General features: G+C 44.8%; 1 protein-coding gene across 1 annotated transcript in view; it reads left to right on the top strand.

The window, feature by feature from the left end:
• LOC124616282 (aminopeptidase N-like) overlaps positions 1–17,821 on the top strand; it is a 147,295-nt gene that overhangs the window by 111,274 nt on the left and 18,200 nt on the right. Inside the window, exon 13 of the mRNA XM_047144585.1 lies at positions 11,248–11,415. Within this exon, the coding sequence (XP_047000541.1) occupies positions 11,248–11,415 (168 nt within the window). The remainder of the gene's footprint in view (positions 1–11,247; positions 11,416–17,821) is intronic.

Raw genomic sequence — 17,821 nt, 5'->3', positions numbered from 1 at the left:
AGACGTATCAGGGGTCCCGTATCACTCCAACCGCAAACGCCCTACAGATCCTCCACCAGCTTGAACAGTCCCCTGCTGACATGCAGCGTCCATGGATTCATGAGGTTGTCTCCATATTCATATACGTACATCCGCTCGATATACGTAATTTGGAACGAGACTCGTCTGACCAGGCATCGACAGTCCAATGTCCTTGTTGACGGGCCAAGGCAAGGCGTAAAGCTCTGTGTCGTGCAGTCATCAAGGGTACACCAGTGGGCCTTCGGCGCCCATATCGACGACGTTTCGTTGAATAGTTCGCACGCTGACACTTTTTGATAGCGCAGCATTGAAAACTGCAGCAATTTGCGGAAGGGTTGCACATCTGTCACGTTGAACGAAACGATACTCTTCGGCCGTCGTTGGTCCCGTTCTTGCAGGATCTTTTTCCGGACGCAGCGATGTCGGAGGTTTTCTTTTTTTCCTCCAGACCCCTGATATTCACGGTACACTCGTGAAATGGTCGTACGGGGAAAATCCGCACTTCATCGCTACCTCGGAAATGCTGAGTCTCATCGATCGTGAGCTGACTATAACACAACGTTCAAACTCAGTCTTGATACCAAGCCACTGTAGCAGCAGTAACCGATCTAACAACTGCGCTAGACACTTGTTGTCTAATACAGGCGTTGAAGACCGCAGCGCGGTATTCTACCTGTTTACAAAAAAAAATGGTTCAAATGGCTCTGAGCACTATGGGACTTAACATCTATGGTCATCAGTCCCCTAGAACTTAGAACTACTTAAACCTAACTAACCTAAAGACATCACATAACACCCAGTCATCACGAGGCAGAGAAAATTCCTGACCCCGCCGTACCTGTTTACATATCTCTGTATTTGCCTATACCAGTATCTTTGGCGCGTCAGTCTATATAGGGTAAATCAGGGTGATACGGTGAACAAAAAATTTGGGCCTCGTAGAAGACACGAAATTGTTTGTTCAAACAAAATAAAAACACTCTCCTTTCACGAAATACATAAGTAACACATTAACAGTACCACATCCTCGTTAAGGCACTACAAAAGTTTTAAAAAAATACCTATTTTTATCAATTTCACCATTTCACCCATGTATATGGGTGAAATGGAGAATGCTCTTTGGGTGAAATGGTGAACTTATTTCCCCTGCTTTTTGCCACATACATCACACACAGGTTCATATTTTGAACAGTCTTCATGTAGCCAACGTTGGCAGCAAATACATTTGATCAAATCCACATCCTGTTTAGTGCAACCGTACAGTTCACCGCACCCTACATAACAACAATCTTCATCATCCGCGGCGTCATCATCGTCTTGCAATTAGATATCCAGCGACGAGTCGGATTCGGTGTCAGTGGTAGACACTTTTCGTTTCTTAGGCTGCTTCTTTTTGATAATTTCTTTGGTAGTCTCTTTGGTTACGGTTATTCCTTTGGTTACGGTTTCCCCTTTGGTCCTCTTTTTAGCATTTGCTCTACTCTTCGCTGATTTGTCGTTTTCTGTTTCGCAGGTTGTCGATGTTTTCTGGAGAAGTCAGAACCTCAACTAATGCTCTGGACTTCTTCCTTGCAGATGTAACTTTATCAAGGCGAAATATGGTTCAAGAGTGTGCCATAGGTTATTTGAGATTCTTCAGTTGCCAATGTCGAGGTCATATCTGATCCTTCTGATGAAGACTGCATGTTTTCCTGTGGATTTTCATCCCGTTGCGAACAGCCCCGTTGAGGTGAGGCTTGTGTGTGTTCAAGTTCCTGATCGTTATCTACGTCTGCAGTTGCTTCTTCCGAGGGATTAGGTATCTCCTACCAGTGCGAACAACTGGAGTAGGTCTGTTTTCATGTCGTTCGTTGTTTTCCTGATGTTGATCTGAAGCTGATGTTAAAAACGCGTATTCGAGGATGACATCAGGATTAAATGGGATGATTCCTGTGCTTCTGAACCCCGATATTGCATTCTCTGTCGTAGCTGCTTGTACCCATGCCATTGTAAGCAGTCCTCCGAACACTAGTCAGGAAATTTTTCTATTTGGATTCATTTTAATTTACGAATTGGAAGCATTGTAATAATAGGATTTCAGAGCTTTAAAAATGCTCTGTCTAGCGGCTGCAAATAGTGTGTTGTGTGGCTGGGTAGACAGAGCAAAATTGTGTTTTTTTTCTTCTGCAAATTCTAATGTATCCACGCTGCTGCAATGAGAGCTATGTCCATCCAAAATAAGCACGACTGTTCCCTCAGGCTTTCTCGGTGCAAAATGGTTCCTTAGCCACAGAAGAAAAATATCAGTTGTTACGTACGCCGCCTTTTGTGACACGTAAATCGTGGAACCCGGCGGCGTACCGTCCTTGTATTCGGCCTTTTCATTTTTTTCCCTTCAAAACACAAAGCTGGGGGTAAAAACATGCCCTATCCATTGCAGCAAGCGATTACAGATATGGTGTCACCCTTTTCACAGTATGTTATTGCTGTAACGCTCTTAGACCCTTTTGCTGCCAACACGTAACCTGGTCTATTATTCAGCTGAAGTCCGGACTCATCTACGTTGAATGTATTTCCCGGCTTATCAAGGAGGTTATGCTCTGCCAAGATGTTCTGCAGCAATGAAAAATAGTCTGAAAGGTTTTTCGTATTTAAACCCCTTGACCGTGCTTGTGAAACTCCTACCGATTTGCGGATTGAGAGTTCCGGATTTCTCTTTAAGAAAAAAATGTAGTCAGTCCATTCCAGCAGTTTCCTTTTCTAGGTTAAATTTGTGATGTTGGTTATATTTCTCAGCTAGTTTATACGCCATGGTACGTACTTCTGTCTTTGTCGGTGCAAATCCGAAGTTTTGTAATTTTATGATATGTCTCACCAACTTTTTCTCGCATTCTTGTGTTAGTACAGGTGGCCCACCCAAAGGTTTTTTCGTAAAGCACCCTTTTGCTAATCGTCTCTTCAGCGTTGACCATGGAACGTGAAACTCCTTTGAGGCTTTATTCAGGCTCATTCCATTTTGCACCGCTTTTACGGCATCGTTAAGTTTCTCCTCTGTCTAATCAGCACGGCTGGATCCTTTTTGTATTTTGTAAAATGTAAGCATCTTTGCCTGGAACAATGGCGGTAGTTGTAGCATTTACTTTTTTAATCACTGACCAACCAAACTGTACTCGCAAAAAAATATATATAAAACTAATTTTTAAATTAACGGTTGTATTGAGACGTTGGATAAAAATGAATATAACTCTCGCATGGGATAGGAAACGCTAACATTTCATGACTTGTAAAAAACCCTGGTTGGGATGTACCTAAATAAAAGCTTTACACTTTACACATAAGAAAAGTCCTTCACGGTATCACCCCTGTCCGCGTTCACCATTTCTCCCATTTGCTATGGGTGAAACAGTGAATAGTGCGGCAAGAAGTTCAAAACACTTGACGCAACGATTTCTCAGTTATGTAATACATAAGCAGTATAAGAAGGCAGAATATATCAAAAAATACCCCGCTGACTACGCTACTTGAAGTAAAATCTACAAATGCATGCAGCATATAAAAATTATTTAGCATGGAAAACATATTTGTACAAAGTATTTACGGTTTTTAAAACGGAGCCGGTTTTCAACATGTGCACAATGCACAGATGATCAGAGACTGTTGGCATGCAGACATACAGAGACATTTGTTTAACCAGTAAAGAACTAAAGCAATTCACCATTCCACCCGATTCACCATATCACCCTGACTTACCCTACACCACCTGAGCCTAAGTATCCGGACACCCTGCGAAATGCGGAATCGAGCACTAGATGTCAAAAGAGACAGATCCGCCAGCAAAAAGTCGAGTATTGCGTTGTCCGTAGAGAACCTGAAACAGCAGAATAGACCCGTCAGGAGACATTAGTGACTTCGAATGCTACATCTACATCTACATCTACATTGATACTCCGCAAGCCACCCAACGGTGTGTGGCGGAGGGCACTTTACGTGCCACTGTCATTACCTCCCTTTCCTGTTCCAGTCGCGTATGGTTCGCGGGAAGAACGACTGTCTGAAAGCCTCCGTGCGCGCTCGAATCTCTCTAATTTTATATTCGTGATCTCCACGGGAGGTATAAGTAGGGGGAAGCAATATATTCGATACCTCATCCAGAAACGCACCCTCTCGAAACCTGGCGAGCAAGCTACACCACGATGCAGAGCGCATCTCTTGCAGAGTCTGCCACTTGGGTTTGTTAAACATCTCCGTAACGCTATCATGGTTACCAAATAACCCTGTGACGAAACGCGCCGCTCTTCTTTGGATCTTCTCTATCTCCTCCGTCAACCCGATCTGGTACGGATCCCACACTGATGAGCAATACTCAAGTATAGGTCGAACGAGTGTTTTGTAAGCCACCTCCTTTGTTGATGGACTACATTTTCTAAGGACTCTCCCAATGAATCTCAAACTGGTACCCGCCTTACCAACAATTAATTTTATATGATCATTCCACTTCAAATCGTTCCGCACGCATACTCCCAGATATTTTACAGAAGTAACTGCTACCAGTGTTTGTTCCGCTATCATATAATCATACAATAAAGGATCCTTCTTTCTATGTATTCGCAATACATTACATTTGTCTATGTTAAGGGTCAGTTGCCACTCCCTGCACCAAGTGCCTATCCGCTGCAGATCTTCCTGCATTTCGCTACAATTTTCTAATGCTGCAACTTCTCTGTATACTACAGCATCATCCGCGAAAAGCCGCATGGAACTTCCGACACTATCTACTAGGTCATTTATATATATTGTGAAAAGCAATGGTCCCATAACACTCCCCTGTGGCACGCCAGAGGTTACTTTAACGTCTGTAGACGTCTCTCCACTGATAACAACATGCTGTGTTCTGTTTGCTAAAAACTCTTCAAGCCAGCCACACAGCTGGTCTGATATTCCGTAGGTTCTTACTTTGTTTATCAGGCGACAGTGCCGAACTGTATCGAACGCCTTCCGGAAGTCAAGAAAAATAGCATCTACCTGGGAGCCTGTATCTGCTGACTAGTAATTGGATGCCATCTGAGTAACAAATCCCTTAGAGACATTTCAACCTTCTAAAGCCGCTCGACTGTTAATGGCGTGACAGTTACAGAAGTAACAACCGCAGATAAACCAAGACCAGACAAACCCAACGTACGCACAGACGAAGATCGTCGAGCATTCCGGATGGTGGTTATAAAAACTTGCATTAAGTAAGCGTAAGGAATCCCACGAGAAGTCCAAAGTGCTACCAGCAGTCCATCCAGCACAATGACTGTGCATAGAGGGTTAAAAATAATGGAGTGCAACGGCTGAGCATCTCTTCATAAGACACTCATTTCTGTAATCACTACGCTTGAGGTGGTATAAAGAAGACGCAGTTGGACTGTGGATGACTGGAAACGAGTGATTTGGAGTGATGTATCACGCTATAGCCTGTGACCATCCGGTGGAAGGATTTGGGTTTGTCGAATGCCTGGAGAACATACGTGTGTAGTGCTAACAGTTAAGTACAGAAGAAGAGGTGTTGCGATGTGGGAGTATTTTTCCTGGTTAGGGTGTTTGACAAAAAGCTAAATCCTGGAGGACCTGAACACATTTTATAGTACTGTGGTCTGCGTACAGTAGAGGAGCAGTTGGGAGACAAGACAATGTACCGTTCGTACAGCAACATCTGAGAGGCAATGCATTGTGGACAATAAAATTTCTAAAGTGGGTTCTCCTGCCGAGGGTGCAGCGCTAACCAAGCGCAACCCCTTGGGATGGGTTAGAATGTCGACTTTTTTCCAGACCCCAGCGTCCAACTTCACTAACTTCTCTGGGTTTGGGTCTTGAGAAAGAACGGGCTGCCATTCCTCCACATTTAGTCACCTCATTGAAAGTGTCCCCAGAATATTTCAAACCGTCATAAAGGCGAAGGGTTGACACACCACATTTGAATGTTCTAGTAGGTGACCGGATTCTTTTGATGAGATAATAAAAACTTTGAGGTTTGCCGATGACATTGTAATTCTGTCAGAGACAGCAAACGACTTGGAACAGCAGTTGAACGTAATGGACAGTGTCTTGAAAGGAGGGTATAAGATGAACATCAACAAAAGCAAAACGAGGATAATGGAATGTAGTCGAATTAAGTCGGGTGATGCTGAGGGAATTAGATTAGGAAATGAGACACTTAAAGTAGTAAAGGAGTTTTGCTATTTGAGGAGCAAAATAACTGATGATGGTCGAAGTAGAGAGGATATCAAATGTAGAGTGGCAATGGCAAGGAAAGCGTTTCTGAAGAAGAGAAATTTGTTAACATCGAGTATTGATTTAAGTGTCAGTAAGTCGTTTCTGAAAGTATTTGTATGGAGTGTAGCCATGTATGGAAGTGAAACGTGGACGATAAATAGCTTAGACAAGAAGAGAATAGAAGCTTTAGAAATGTGGTGCTACGGAAGAATGCTGAAGATTAGATGGGTAGGTCACATAACTAATGAGGAGGTACTGAACAGAATTGGGGAGAAGAGGAGTTTGTGACACAACTTGACTAGAAGAAGGGATCGGTTGGTAGGACATGTTCTGAGGCATCAAGGGATCACCAATTTGGTACTGGAGGGCAGTGTGGAGGGTAAAAATCGTAGAGGGAGACCAAGAGATCAATACACTAAGCAGATTCAGAAGGATGTAGGCTGCAGTAGGTACTGGGAGATGAAGAAGCTTGCACAGGATAGAGTAGCATGGAGAGCTGCATCAATCCAGTCTCAGGACTGAAGACCACAACAACAACAACAGTAAAGTTATTTCAATTAGACTGGAAACATTGTTGCCCAAGGTTGATCATTTTAGAATAGCAAGCGCGTCTTGAATACACACCGCCATTTACAAATAAACTTGTATCACAAGTTCTGGTGATTTCAGTTTAGATAGTTGCTTTATTTGTACAAATGTTCAAATTTGTGTGAAATCGTATGGGACTTAAGTGCTAAGGACATCAGTCCCTAAGCTTACACACTACTTAACCTAAATTATCCTAAGGACAAACAAACACACCCATGCCCGAGGGAGGACTCGAACCTCCGCCGGGACCATCCGCACAGTCCATGACTGCAGCGCCTTAGACCGCTCCCTTTATTTGTAAAGGTCCGTTCTCATCACACAAATTTTACAACTGACAGTTACCGTTTACCACTAAACCGAACCGGTAATTGTGACCATCGCGGACTCATTTACAAACTACATGCTTTCAAGCATGCCAAATTTAAAAAAACGCAAAATCCCCAAGATTGGCAAAGTTTTGCAGAAGTTCGAAATATAGCGCGTACTTCAGTGCGAGATCGTTTTTAATAATTTCACACAACGAAACTATCTTGGAATCTCGCAGAAAACCCAAAGTGATTCTGGTCATACATAAAGCAATGAGTGCCAAGACGCAATCAATACCTTCACGGTCGCGCGGAGTGGCCGCGCGGATTGAGGCGTCGCGTCACGGACTGCGCGGCCCCTCCCGCAGAAGTTCGAGTCCTCCTTTGGGCATGGTTGTGTGTATGTTGTTCTTAGCATAAGTTAGTTAAAGTAACACGGTTTTCTGAAACTCCTTCACCAAAGAAGATGAAGTAAATATTCCTGAATTCCAATCAAGAACAATTGCCAAGATGAGAAACATAGAAGTAGATATCCTCACTTAATTAAGGCAAGGGCTCCTGTCCAGATTGTATACCAGTCATGTTCCTATCAGAGTATGCTGATACAATAGCTCCGTATTTAGCAATTATATACAACCGCTTGCTCATAGGAAGATCAGTACCTAAGGACTGGAAAATTGCTCATGTCACACCAGTACCCGAAAAGGGAAATACGAGCATTCTGCTGAATTACAGGCCCATATCACTAACGTCGATTTGCAGTAGGGTTTTGGAACATATACTGTGTTCGAACATTATAAATTACCTCAAAGAAAACGATTTATTGGCACATAGTCAGCACGGATTCAGAAAATATCGTTCTTGTGAAACACAAGTAGCTCTTTATACTCATGAAGTTATGGATGCTATCGGCAGGGGATGTAAAATTGATTCCATATTTTTAGATTTCCAGAAGACTTTCGACACCGTTATTCACAAGCGCCTCCTAACCAAACTACATGCCTATTGAATATCGCCTCAGTTGTGCGACAGGATCGTGATTTCCTGTCAGAAAGGTCACAGTTCGTAGTAATAGACAGGAAGTCGTCGAGTGGCGTTCCCCAAGGAAGCGTTATAGGCCTTCTATTGTTCCTGTTGTATATTAACGACACAGGTGACAATCTGAGCTGCTTTCTTAGATTGTTTGCAGATGATGCTAATATTTACCGTCTTGTAAAGTCATCAGCTGACCAAAACGAGGTGCAAAACGATTTAGATACGGTATTTGCATGGTGCAAAAAGTGACAATTGACAATGAATTAAGAAAAGTGCGAAGTTATTCACATGGGTAGTAAAAGAAATCCCCTAAATTTCGATTACGCGATAAGCCACAGAGATCTGAAGGCTGTAAATTCAACTAAATATTAGTAATAACAATTACAAATAACCTAAATTGGAACTATCACATAGATAATGTTGTGCGTAGAACAAATCAAGGACTGCGATTCATTGGCAGAACACTTAGAAGGTGCAACAGGTCTATTAAAGAGACTGCTTACACCACGCTTGTCCGCCCTATTCTGGACTAATGCTGTGCGGTGTGGGATGCGCATCAAGTGGGACTGACGGATGACATCGAAAAAGTTCGAAGAAGGACAACTAATTCTGTATTATCGTGAAACAGGGGAGATAGTGCCACAGACATTATATGTGAATTGGAATGGCAATCATTAAAACAAAGACGTTTTTGGCTGCGACGGGATCTTCTCATGAAATTTTAATTACCAATTTTCTTCTCCGACTGGGAAAACATTCTGTTGGCATCCATCTACATAGGGAGAAATGATCATCACGATAAAATAAGACAAATCAGGGCAGCCGCAGAAAAATTTAAGTGCTCGTTTTTCCCGTGCGCCATACGAGGGTGGTACGGTAAAGAGACAGGTGTTACAGTTCATGATTTAGTCAGCACAATCGCTGTTTCTCTTCAGGTAGACGACGTGTAAACAGCTTCAGTCTAATATTTCTACTTATCCTTCGGTGTACAAGAAACCACTCCGTCCATATTAGCATTAAATCTTTAAACACCCAAGCACGTGTTAAAACAGGCTGCAATTACATGGGAGCGAAAATCGATTGCGGAACTGGTAAAACAGTAACTAGAAGCGGATTTACAGAATCGATTTTGAAGTGTTTACATGACCAGTCACAACCGGTATTGGAAAATCGGTTTACGAAATCCAGTTTTGGAAGCCCCTTGTAAATGGGGAGAGAGTCTCTTCTTCTAAGATACCCTCGATGGTATTGAAACGTGGGCAAGTTTTCCACAAAGAACATATGCAACCAGTTGGCTGCATACTTTATATATTGAAGATTTATTTACGGTTTCTTCTGTCGGACACGTTTAAAAATGTGATATTTTTACAGCTCAATTCCATTACAACCTCTAATGACCTTATGGTAGATTGGGGGTTAAGGCCTTGTGTTGTTCCTTCCTTGCCGCAGAGGTCATAAAATAATGAAACGGCCTACCTCACGAATATGTAAATTTCGCATTCTGTCTAAGTATTTTACATTGAAGAGATAAAAAAAACCGGTTCACCTGCCTAATATCGTGTAGGGCACCCGCGATCCCACAGAAGTGCCGCAACACGACGTGGCATGAACTCGACTAATATCTGAAGTAGTGATGGAGAGAATTTACAGCATGAATCCTCCAGAGCTTCCATAAATCCATAAGAGTATGTGGCGATGGAGATCTTTCTGAACAGCACGTTGCAAGGCATCCCACATATGCTCAATATTCTTCATGTCCGGGGAGATTGGTGGGCAGCGGAAGTGTTTAAACTCAGAAGAGTGTTCCTTGAGCCACTCCGCAGCAGTTCTGGACGTGGGGTGTCGCATTGTCCTGCTGGAATTGCCCAAGTGTCGGAACGCACAATGGACATAAATGGATGCAGGTGATGAGACAGGATGCTTACATACGTGTCACCTGTCAGAGTCGTATCTAGACGTATCAGGTGTCCCACATTACTCCAATTGCAAACACCTCACAACATTACAGAGCCTCCACCAATTTGAACAGTCTCCTGGTGACCTGCAGGGTCCATGGATTCATGAGGTCGTCTCCATACCTGTACACGTCCATTCGCTCGATACAATTTGAAACGAGACTCGTCCGTCCAGGCAACATTTTTTCAGTCATCAAGCATCCAATGTCGGTGTTGACGGGCCCAAGCCAGTCGAAAAGCTTTGTTTCGTACAGTCATCAAAAATCGCTCTGAGCAGTATGCGACTTAACTTCTGAGGTCATCAGTCCCCTAGAACTTAGAACTAATTAAACCTAACTAACTTTAGGACATCAGACACATCCATGCCCGAGGCAGGAGTCGAACCTGCGACCGTAGCGTTCGCTCGGCTCCAGACTGTAGCGCCTAGAACCGCACAGCCACTCCGGCCGGCGTACAGTCATCAAGGGTACACGAGTGGACCTTCGGCTCCGAAAGCGCATATCGTTGATGTTTCGTTAAATTGATCGCACGCTGACACTTGTTAATAGCCCAGCATTGAAATCTGCAGCAATTTTCGGAAGGGATGCATTTGTGTCACGTTCAACGATTCTCTTCAGTCGTCAGTGGTCCCCTTCTAGCAGTAACACCACGTTCAAAGTCACTTAAATCATGATAACCTGCCATTGTAGCAGCACTAACTGATATAACAACTGCACCAGACACTTGTTGTCTTATATAGGCGTTGCCGACCGCAGTGCCGTATTCTCTCTGTTTACATATCTCTGTATTTGAATACGGATGCCTATGCCAGTTCCTTTGGCGCTTCAGTGTAAATGCCACGCCGGCCGCTGTGTTCGAACGGTTCTAGACGTTTCAGTTCGGCACCGCGCTGCTGCTACGGTCGCAGGTTCGAATCCTGCCTCGGGCATGGACGTGTGTGATGTCCTTAGATTAGTTAGGTTTAAGTAGTTCTAAGTCTAGGGGACTGATGACCTCAGATGTTAAGTCCAACAGCGCTTAGAGCCATTTGAATCATTTTTTTGTAAATGCCACACCTGACGGTCTACTGGCAGTGTAGTGTAGTGGAGCGTTCCTTGTCGATGTTGCAGCGTCGCTGCCGACGTGCGCAGCGTGGTCTACTGCAACGGCGTACGGCGCGGCAGCGCAGACGACTGGCAGAGGCTGTGGGAGCACTACCTCGCCACCAACGTCGCCTCCGAGAAGACCGTAGTCATCGCCGCACTCGGCTGCTCCAGCAACGTCACGGTCCTCGAGGAGTGAGTAGCATAGTGCAGAGTATTGGCAGCGATTCGCCTTGCTCGGATGAGCACACCGCACAATAAAAAGTGTTGAAGGGTATCTATATGTAAAGGATCTGGTTGGGCATCAGTGCTTTTTTTTTCTTTATTATATTTCAGTTCCCCATCGGGGTGGGCTGGCAGCAGCATATGCGCTGCTCTTCAGCCGAAAGACATAGAACAAGCAATAACATAAAGGAGAAAACATGGTGTACATAGATATAAAAAAAAGGGGGAACATCATGGAAGACAATAGACAAAAAAGGGGCGACTGTAAAAGGGAGATAAAAACTGCAAAAAATTAGCACACACAAAAAACCACACACTGGGAAAATTAAAAGAACACAAGGCGCAATATGACTGGAGCATAAAGGTATCGACGGATGGCGTAGGACATAACAATCACTGACAGTAACACTAAGTACAAGGGCAACACACAATTAAAATCACACCTCTCGATGCGCAGGAGAACAGCACTAAACACAACACTGACGTGGCATACTGACGATGATCAAAATGGAGGATCTGCCAGCGCAAGGAGATGAGGGAGAATGGAAGAAGGGACAGACGGGAAGAAGGGGGGAGATGGGCAGGGGGCGCGCCAAAGAGGGCCAGGAAGGGAGGGATGTGGGAGGGAAAGAGGTGAGGATGGAGTGTAGGGTCTCTGGGGGGGGGGGGGAGGAAAATCAGCTGTGGCAGAAGGAGGGGAGAGGAAACGGGGACCCTGGGGAGGTGGGGAACAAGGCCAGATTATAGTTGGAAGGAAGGGTATATGTCACGGCAAAGTTCATCATCCGGGAGGGGGAGGCGCTGGAAAGTGCCCTGATGAAGGAGATGGAGGGTGTGGAGGTGGAGAGAGGGAGGGTTACAGCGATAGATGCGCGGCAATGGGCAGGGGGTGGAGAGGAAGGAGGAAATCAGGGGGTGGGGGAGATCAAGCCTGCGGACAATAAAGGATGTGGAGATGTTGGAGGAACAAGAGGAAGTGGGGGAAGGTGATGAGTTCATACAGGAGCCATGTGGGGGAAGGAAGGCGGATACGGAAGGCAAGGTGGAGCACATGGTGTTCGAGGATTTGGAGGGCCTCATAAAAGCAGGTGGGGCAGAGATCCAGGCAAGGCTGTCATAACAGAGGATAAGACGGATGAGGGATTTGTAATTGTGGAGAATGGTGGAAGGATGCAATCCCCATGTCCGGCCAGACAGGAGTTTCAGGAGGTGGAGGCGGAAATGGGCTTTCTGCTGGATGGTCAGGAGGTGAGGGGTCCAGGTGAGGTGACGATCGAGGGTGAGGCCAAGGTATCTCAGGGTGGGGTGAGCTGGATGGGACAACCATAAAGAGTGAGGTAGAAATCATGGAGACGGAAGGAGCGGGTGGTGCGGCCTATGACGATTGCCTGGGTCTTGGAGGGGTTGAGACAGAGGAACCACTGGTTACACCAAGTGGTGAACTGGTTAAGGTGGCTTTGGAGGGAGTGTTGGGATCATTGAAGAGTAGGATAGAGAGCCAGGAAGGCGGTGTCATCAGCATACTGGAGGAGGTGGGCAGGTGGGGGTGGCTTCGGCATATCAGCCGTATACAAGAGATAAAGAAGAGGGGAGAGGACAGAGCCCTGGAGGATGCCAGCAGTGGGGTAAAAGATAGGCATCAGTGCTCGTGGTGAAGGTGAAAAATGCTGTATCTGTTAACATGGAAAGTGGGAAGATGACATGTGCATGTACATGAAAGAAAAACCTTTGATGTTTAAATGAACTGAGTCGCTGGATCTGCACATTTTATGATCGTTGAGTACATACGAGGGCTGCCCACAAAGTAATGCAGCGCATTTTTTTTTTCCTCAGCCGAAAACAATGCTCAATGTTACGAGTGCGAAACGCTACGTCTGCTGAGCGAGCGCGCCAAGTTTCCGTCACTTCCGATAGGTAGCGTATCTGCAGGACAGTTTCAAAATGGCGTCTGTAGATGATGTACCTTACAAGCAACGTGCCGTCATTTCATTTCTCACTGCAGGGAAAGAAACTGTGGGAAATATTCACAAATGTTTGTGCATAGTTTATATACCATTTGCTGTCAACAGAAGCAAAGTTAGTCGCTGAGCACAGAGGGTGAGGTCATCAGAATGCGTCCGGCGGAGCTCCACGATTTGCAGCGGTCGGCTAGATCACCCACGGCTGCCACACCTGACATGTCGCAGCGAGCTTATGTTGTCATTCGCGAGGACAGACGCAGTGCGACTCAGCAGTTGGCGCTGGATCTGTCAATAAGCGAAGGAAGTGGGGTTGCAATTATCCTCGTTCTTGGATATTCAAAAGTGTGTGAAAGATGGGTCCCGCAGTGTCTAACGGTGGATCACAAATCGCACAGAAAAAACTTTGGCTTGATTTGTTGCGCAACGTTTTGAAGATGAGGGGGAGGCCTTGTCCCGGATTCTGACAGGTGATAAAACGTGGTTTCACTATTTTGAGCCCGAAACAAGAACAGCCGTTGGAATGGAGCCACTCCCACTCCCCACAGAAGAAAAAATCAAAAGCAACTGCTTCCACCGGTAAGGTCATGATCACCATGTTCTGCGACCGTGAGGGTGTGATTCTCATTGATGTGATGCCAAGAGGCGGTACCATTAATTCAGAAGCATATGTCAACACATTAACAAAACTCACGACGCGCTTCCGGCGACATCGGTGCCACAGCAAACCGGCCCTACACGAATCTGAGGACTGCTGAACACATCGCAAAACACGGTTGGACAGTGTTACCCCATCTACCCTACAGCCGTGACCTACCCCCCTCGGACTTCCGTGTGTTCGGGCCATTAGAGGATGTCATTCGTGGAAGACATTTTGAAAACGATGTGGAGGTGATTCACGCAGTGATGCACTGGCTCCGCCACCAGGACAAGGATAGGTACCGACAGGGCGTGCAAGCCCCTGTTTCGCTCTGGAAGAAGGCCATATAACGGGATGGAGATTACGTGGAAAAATAGGGTTCCTAGATTAAATACGATTCTTTCGTGCGTGTAATTCTCTTTATGTTCAATACAGAATTGTTGAAGAAAACAATGCAGTGCATTACTTTCTGGGCAACCGTCGTATTAAATAAATAACTTGGCCATATTCATCTGTTGCACAACGGATACCAGTAGGACGTAAAAAATGGAAATTTGCGAGGGAATACGTAAGCACGTGCTCCGGTAAAAATATCATATTTATTCAAGACATAAGTGATCAAACTAATAAACTAAACAACTAACAAATGGCTGATCGTTGTTATTCTTTGTAACACTCTCGTCTGAGTTACAAAATTACATTTACATCTGCGTCTTGGAGACCGCAGCAGGACTGATCATTAGTCATGGAATGGTCAGGGGAATCTTTCAGTGGCGACATTCACGCACATATAAACATGTTATAGGGATTCAGGAGAGATAAATGAATAAAGGAAAAGTTCACCAGTATGTACGTGGTTAACAAATGGCCGTTCCCTTGTCTTGAGTATACGGAGCAACTGAACAACGAGTCATCGATAAAAGTAAACCGTTAATAATTGCACCATAGACGAAACTCTAAAACTAATTTGGAAGTTCTACCCCGAGAATCACTAACTGTGACATGTAAGGATCCTCACAATCCACGAACACGTGGTCGTGACAAGCAAAAATTGTGCATAAAATAAGTGGTTCAATTCAGAATAACTAAACTAATTGGACAAAATACTTTACTATGAGGTACGATCTGCGAACTTAAGGCTCTCAGATCCGTCTTAGCATGTGCTGAGATAACAAAGATATGTGGAAATTAGGTTATGAACTGAAATCGAAATTAGAGAAGTTTCAGAAATCTTTTCAATTATACTATACTCGTGAGATCACCAATGAACTAAATCACATTGAACTGAGAAGATACATCAAGCGTCCACATATTTGAACAAATGTGGAACAGAACAATAGCTTGCATGTGTGGCTAAGTGCAACTGTTTATAATGTTCCGAAATTAGCAAGAAAAATTCCGTATACCGCTCAACGAGGAATGAGCGATGAAAGCAAGACGTTAATTTTGACTGGAGCTGAAATCTACAAAAATAAGATATTGAATTGACTATGAAAAGGCACACTCACACTTAGTCGGTGTCGCCCGTCACTCTGCTGAGCGAACTCTTGTGGAACCCACGGGTCTCGTTCCTCCTGAAGTGTCTAGAGAGCTCTCTGTTGTGTGGTGCAAGTATACAAGATTTTCGTGTAAGGCGAAGAGAAACCTCTTTGGTACTTGGTGCGTGCTTTATAGGGTTGGCTATTCTGCCGCAATAGCAGGCTACTTTTACTCTCACAGATCTACGTACTGAATTTTATCTTGTACACTCTCATCCATACTCTTCATTAATCAGGTGAGAGGAGGAAAGGATGTACATACTGATACACTGCCCATAAATGTACTGAATATACATTTGGGGCTCCGATAATCACCGAAAATCTTAGTGGAAAGTGAAATAAAAATAGCATACATTGTGGCCTCTACAGACACACTCAGCTGTTCAGTCTTTTTTTTTAAGATACTTTACAGTTTTCGCTCAGAATTGAGGTGCCAGAGGTGGGGACTTTAAGTTAAATGTGAAGCAAAACATGAAGAGGCTCATGTGGAGACCTTTCAAGGTCATCTCCAGCAGAAATCGTTCTAATGCCATGCAGCACAGCCTTTCACCTCGAATCTGGTGAACTAGACATTGCACAATATTCTACAGTTATGTCATATCCAGCTGAAGCCTCTCATTGGTGGTTAGATCCCATAAGCTACTTAACTGTGGAGATGTCGATTGTTAAGTTTCAACAGTTGCTTCAGACTGTTCTGTACTACTTCGTACACAACAGTAAGGAGTGGTGGGCTACAGGGTAGAGCAGCAACTGTTGTTTTAGGAAAGATGGACAGGAGCAGAAGTGATAAGTGAACGGCAGAAGTGTAGGAAGACTTATTACAATGAAGTAGGAAGAAACAGAGTCCAGCTATCACAACAATAACAGCAGTCGAGTCGGAGCAGTGACTAGGTGGCTGCTATGTAGCGTGTCCTGTATCGAAGTAGTTCCAAGCGCGAGTGGGCTATGTCGTTGCCGCCAGACATGGCGTTAGAGGCCGCAGCGGGAGTGCTCCAGTAGGTCGGCCGGATCCCACACGACTATTGTCGGCAATGGACGGAGACTTGCAACTCCGTTGGCAACTGTGATATGTTGGTAGGAGGGTAACGATGTGTGATACCACACAAATAGTGACAGACATTTTATTTGCGATTAAAATCGGGTGAATTAGCAGACTGGGCTAGATGCGACAGGGTGCCTAACTGTTTGTGAAACCAGCGATGTATGGGTGCAACCCTGTGAACATGGCTGTTAACATCTTGGATGGCAAGAGTTTCCACTGGATATTCCTCACGAAAATGTAGAAGAAAAGGCAACACCGATAATGTTCAAATTAACATACTGGTGCATGCTGCTTCCACAGGGTCGACATATTAATCTGGATCTGGCAATGTTAGAGGTAGGTGGTGGCATGATGTCTTTGTTGTCGGATTACTTACTTCTGGACAAACGAGGTTCCAGTTTAGTCCGTTTTTGTAAAGACTGTCATCAGTTGACCGTATTTTTAAAAATGCAGCCATGTTTTTCTTAAATTCCTCAAGGTATCAACAATAATTTTAAAATCATACATATTTTTATTTGTTCAGACCCTGTCTTTATGTATGCTCTCGGCTGCAGAGAGACAATATATTTCTGTCAGCCACTCCTTGTCTGGTCGAGTGTAGTGTGCTCATTTTCTCCCCAGTATAGGTGGTTATTTTAAATTTGTTCGTGATTATTGCAATTAATCACCAAAAATTTAAGTTATCAGATTATGAATAATAGAAGGGCCATGAACGAACCCGCCAGGGTACCCGGGCGCACTAACGCGCTGCTTCGTGGACTCTGGTAGACGCGACGGAGCTGGATCGAATCCGTCCGGCGGATTAACGACGACGGGCGGATGTGCCGGCCAGCCTGGATGTGATTTTTAGGCAGTTTTCCACATCCCGCTAGGTGAATACTGGGCTGGTCCCAACGTTCCGCCTCAGTTACATGCGTCGCAGACATTTGAGACACGTTCTCACTATTTCACGATTTACACTAGACGCAGACAGTTGGGGTACACTGATTCCGTCCTGGGGGGGGGGGGGGGGGTACGGGGTGGCGGCAGGTAGGGCATCCGGCCATCCCTGACACTAACACTGCCAAATCCGTTGTAACCGCGCCGGCCCTGCGATCGCTGCGGGACTATGGCGTAAGTGAAAGAAAGTAGGGCCATGAAAGATCACCTTGGCCGACAACATTATGATATCCATAGGCAAGATAAATAAGTAATGTTG

The sequence above is a fragment of the Schistocerca americana genome, chromosome 5, assembly GCF_021461395.2.
Source record: "Schistocerca americana isolate TAMUIC-IGC-003095 chromosome 5, iqSchAmer2.1, whole genome shotgun sequence".
NCBI classification, from domain to species: Eukaryota; Metazoa; Arthropoda; class Insecta; order Orthoptera; family Acrididae; genus Schistocerca; species Schistocerca americana.
The sequence above is the reverse complement of the archived record's forward strand: the minus strand, read 5'-3'. Positions and strand labels throughout refer to the sequence as shown.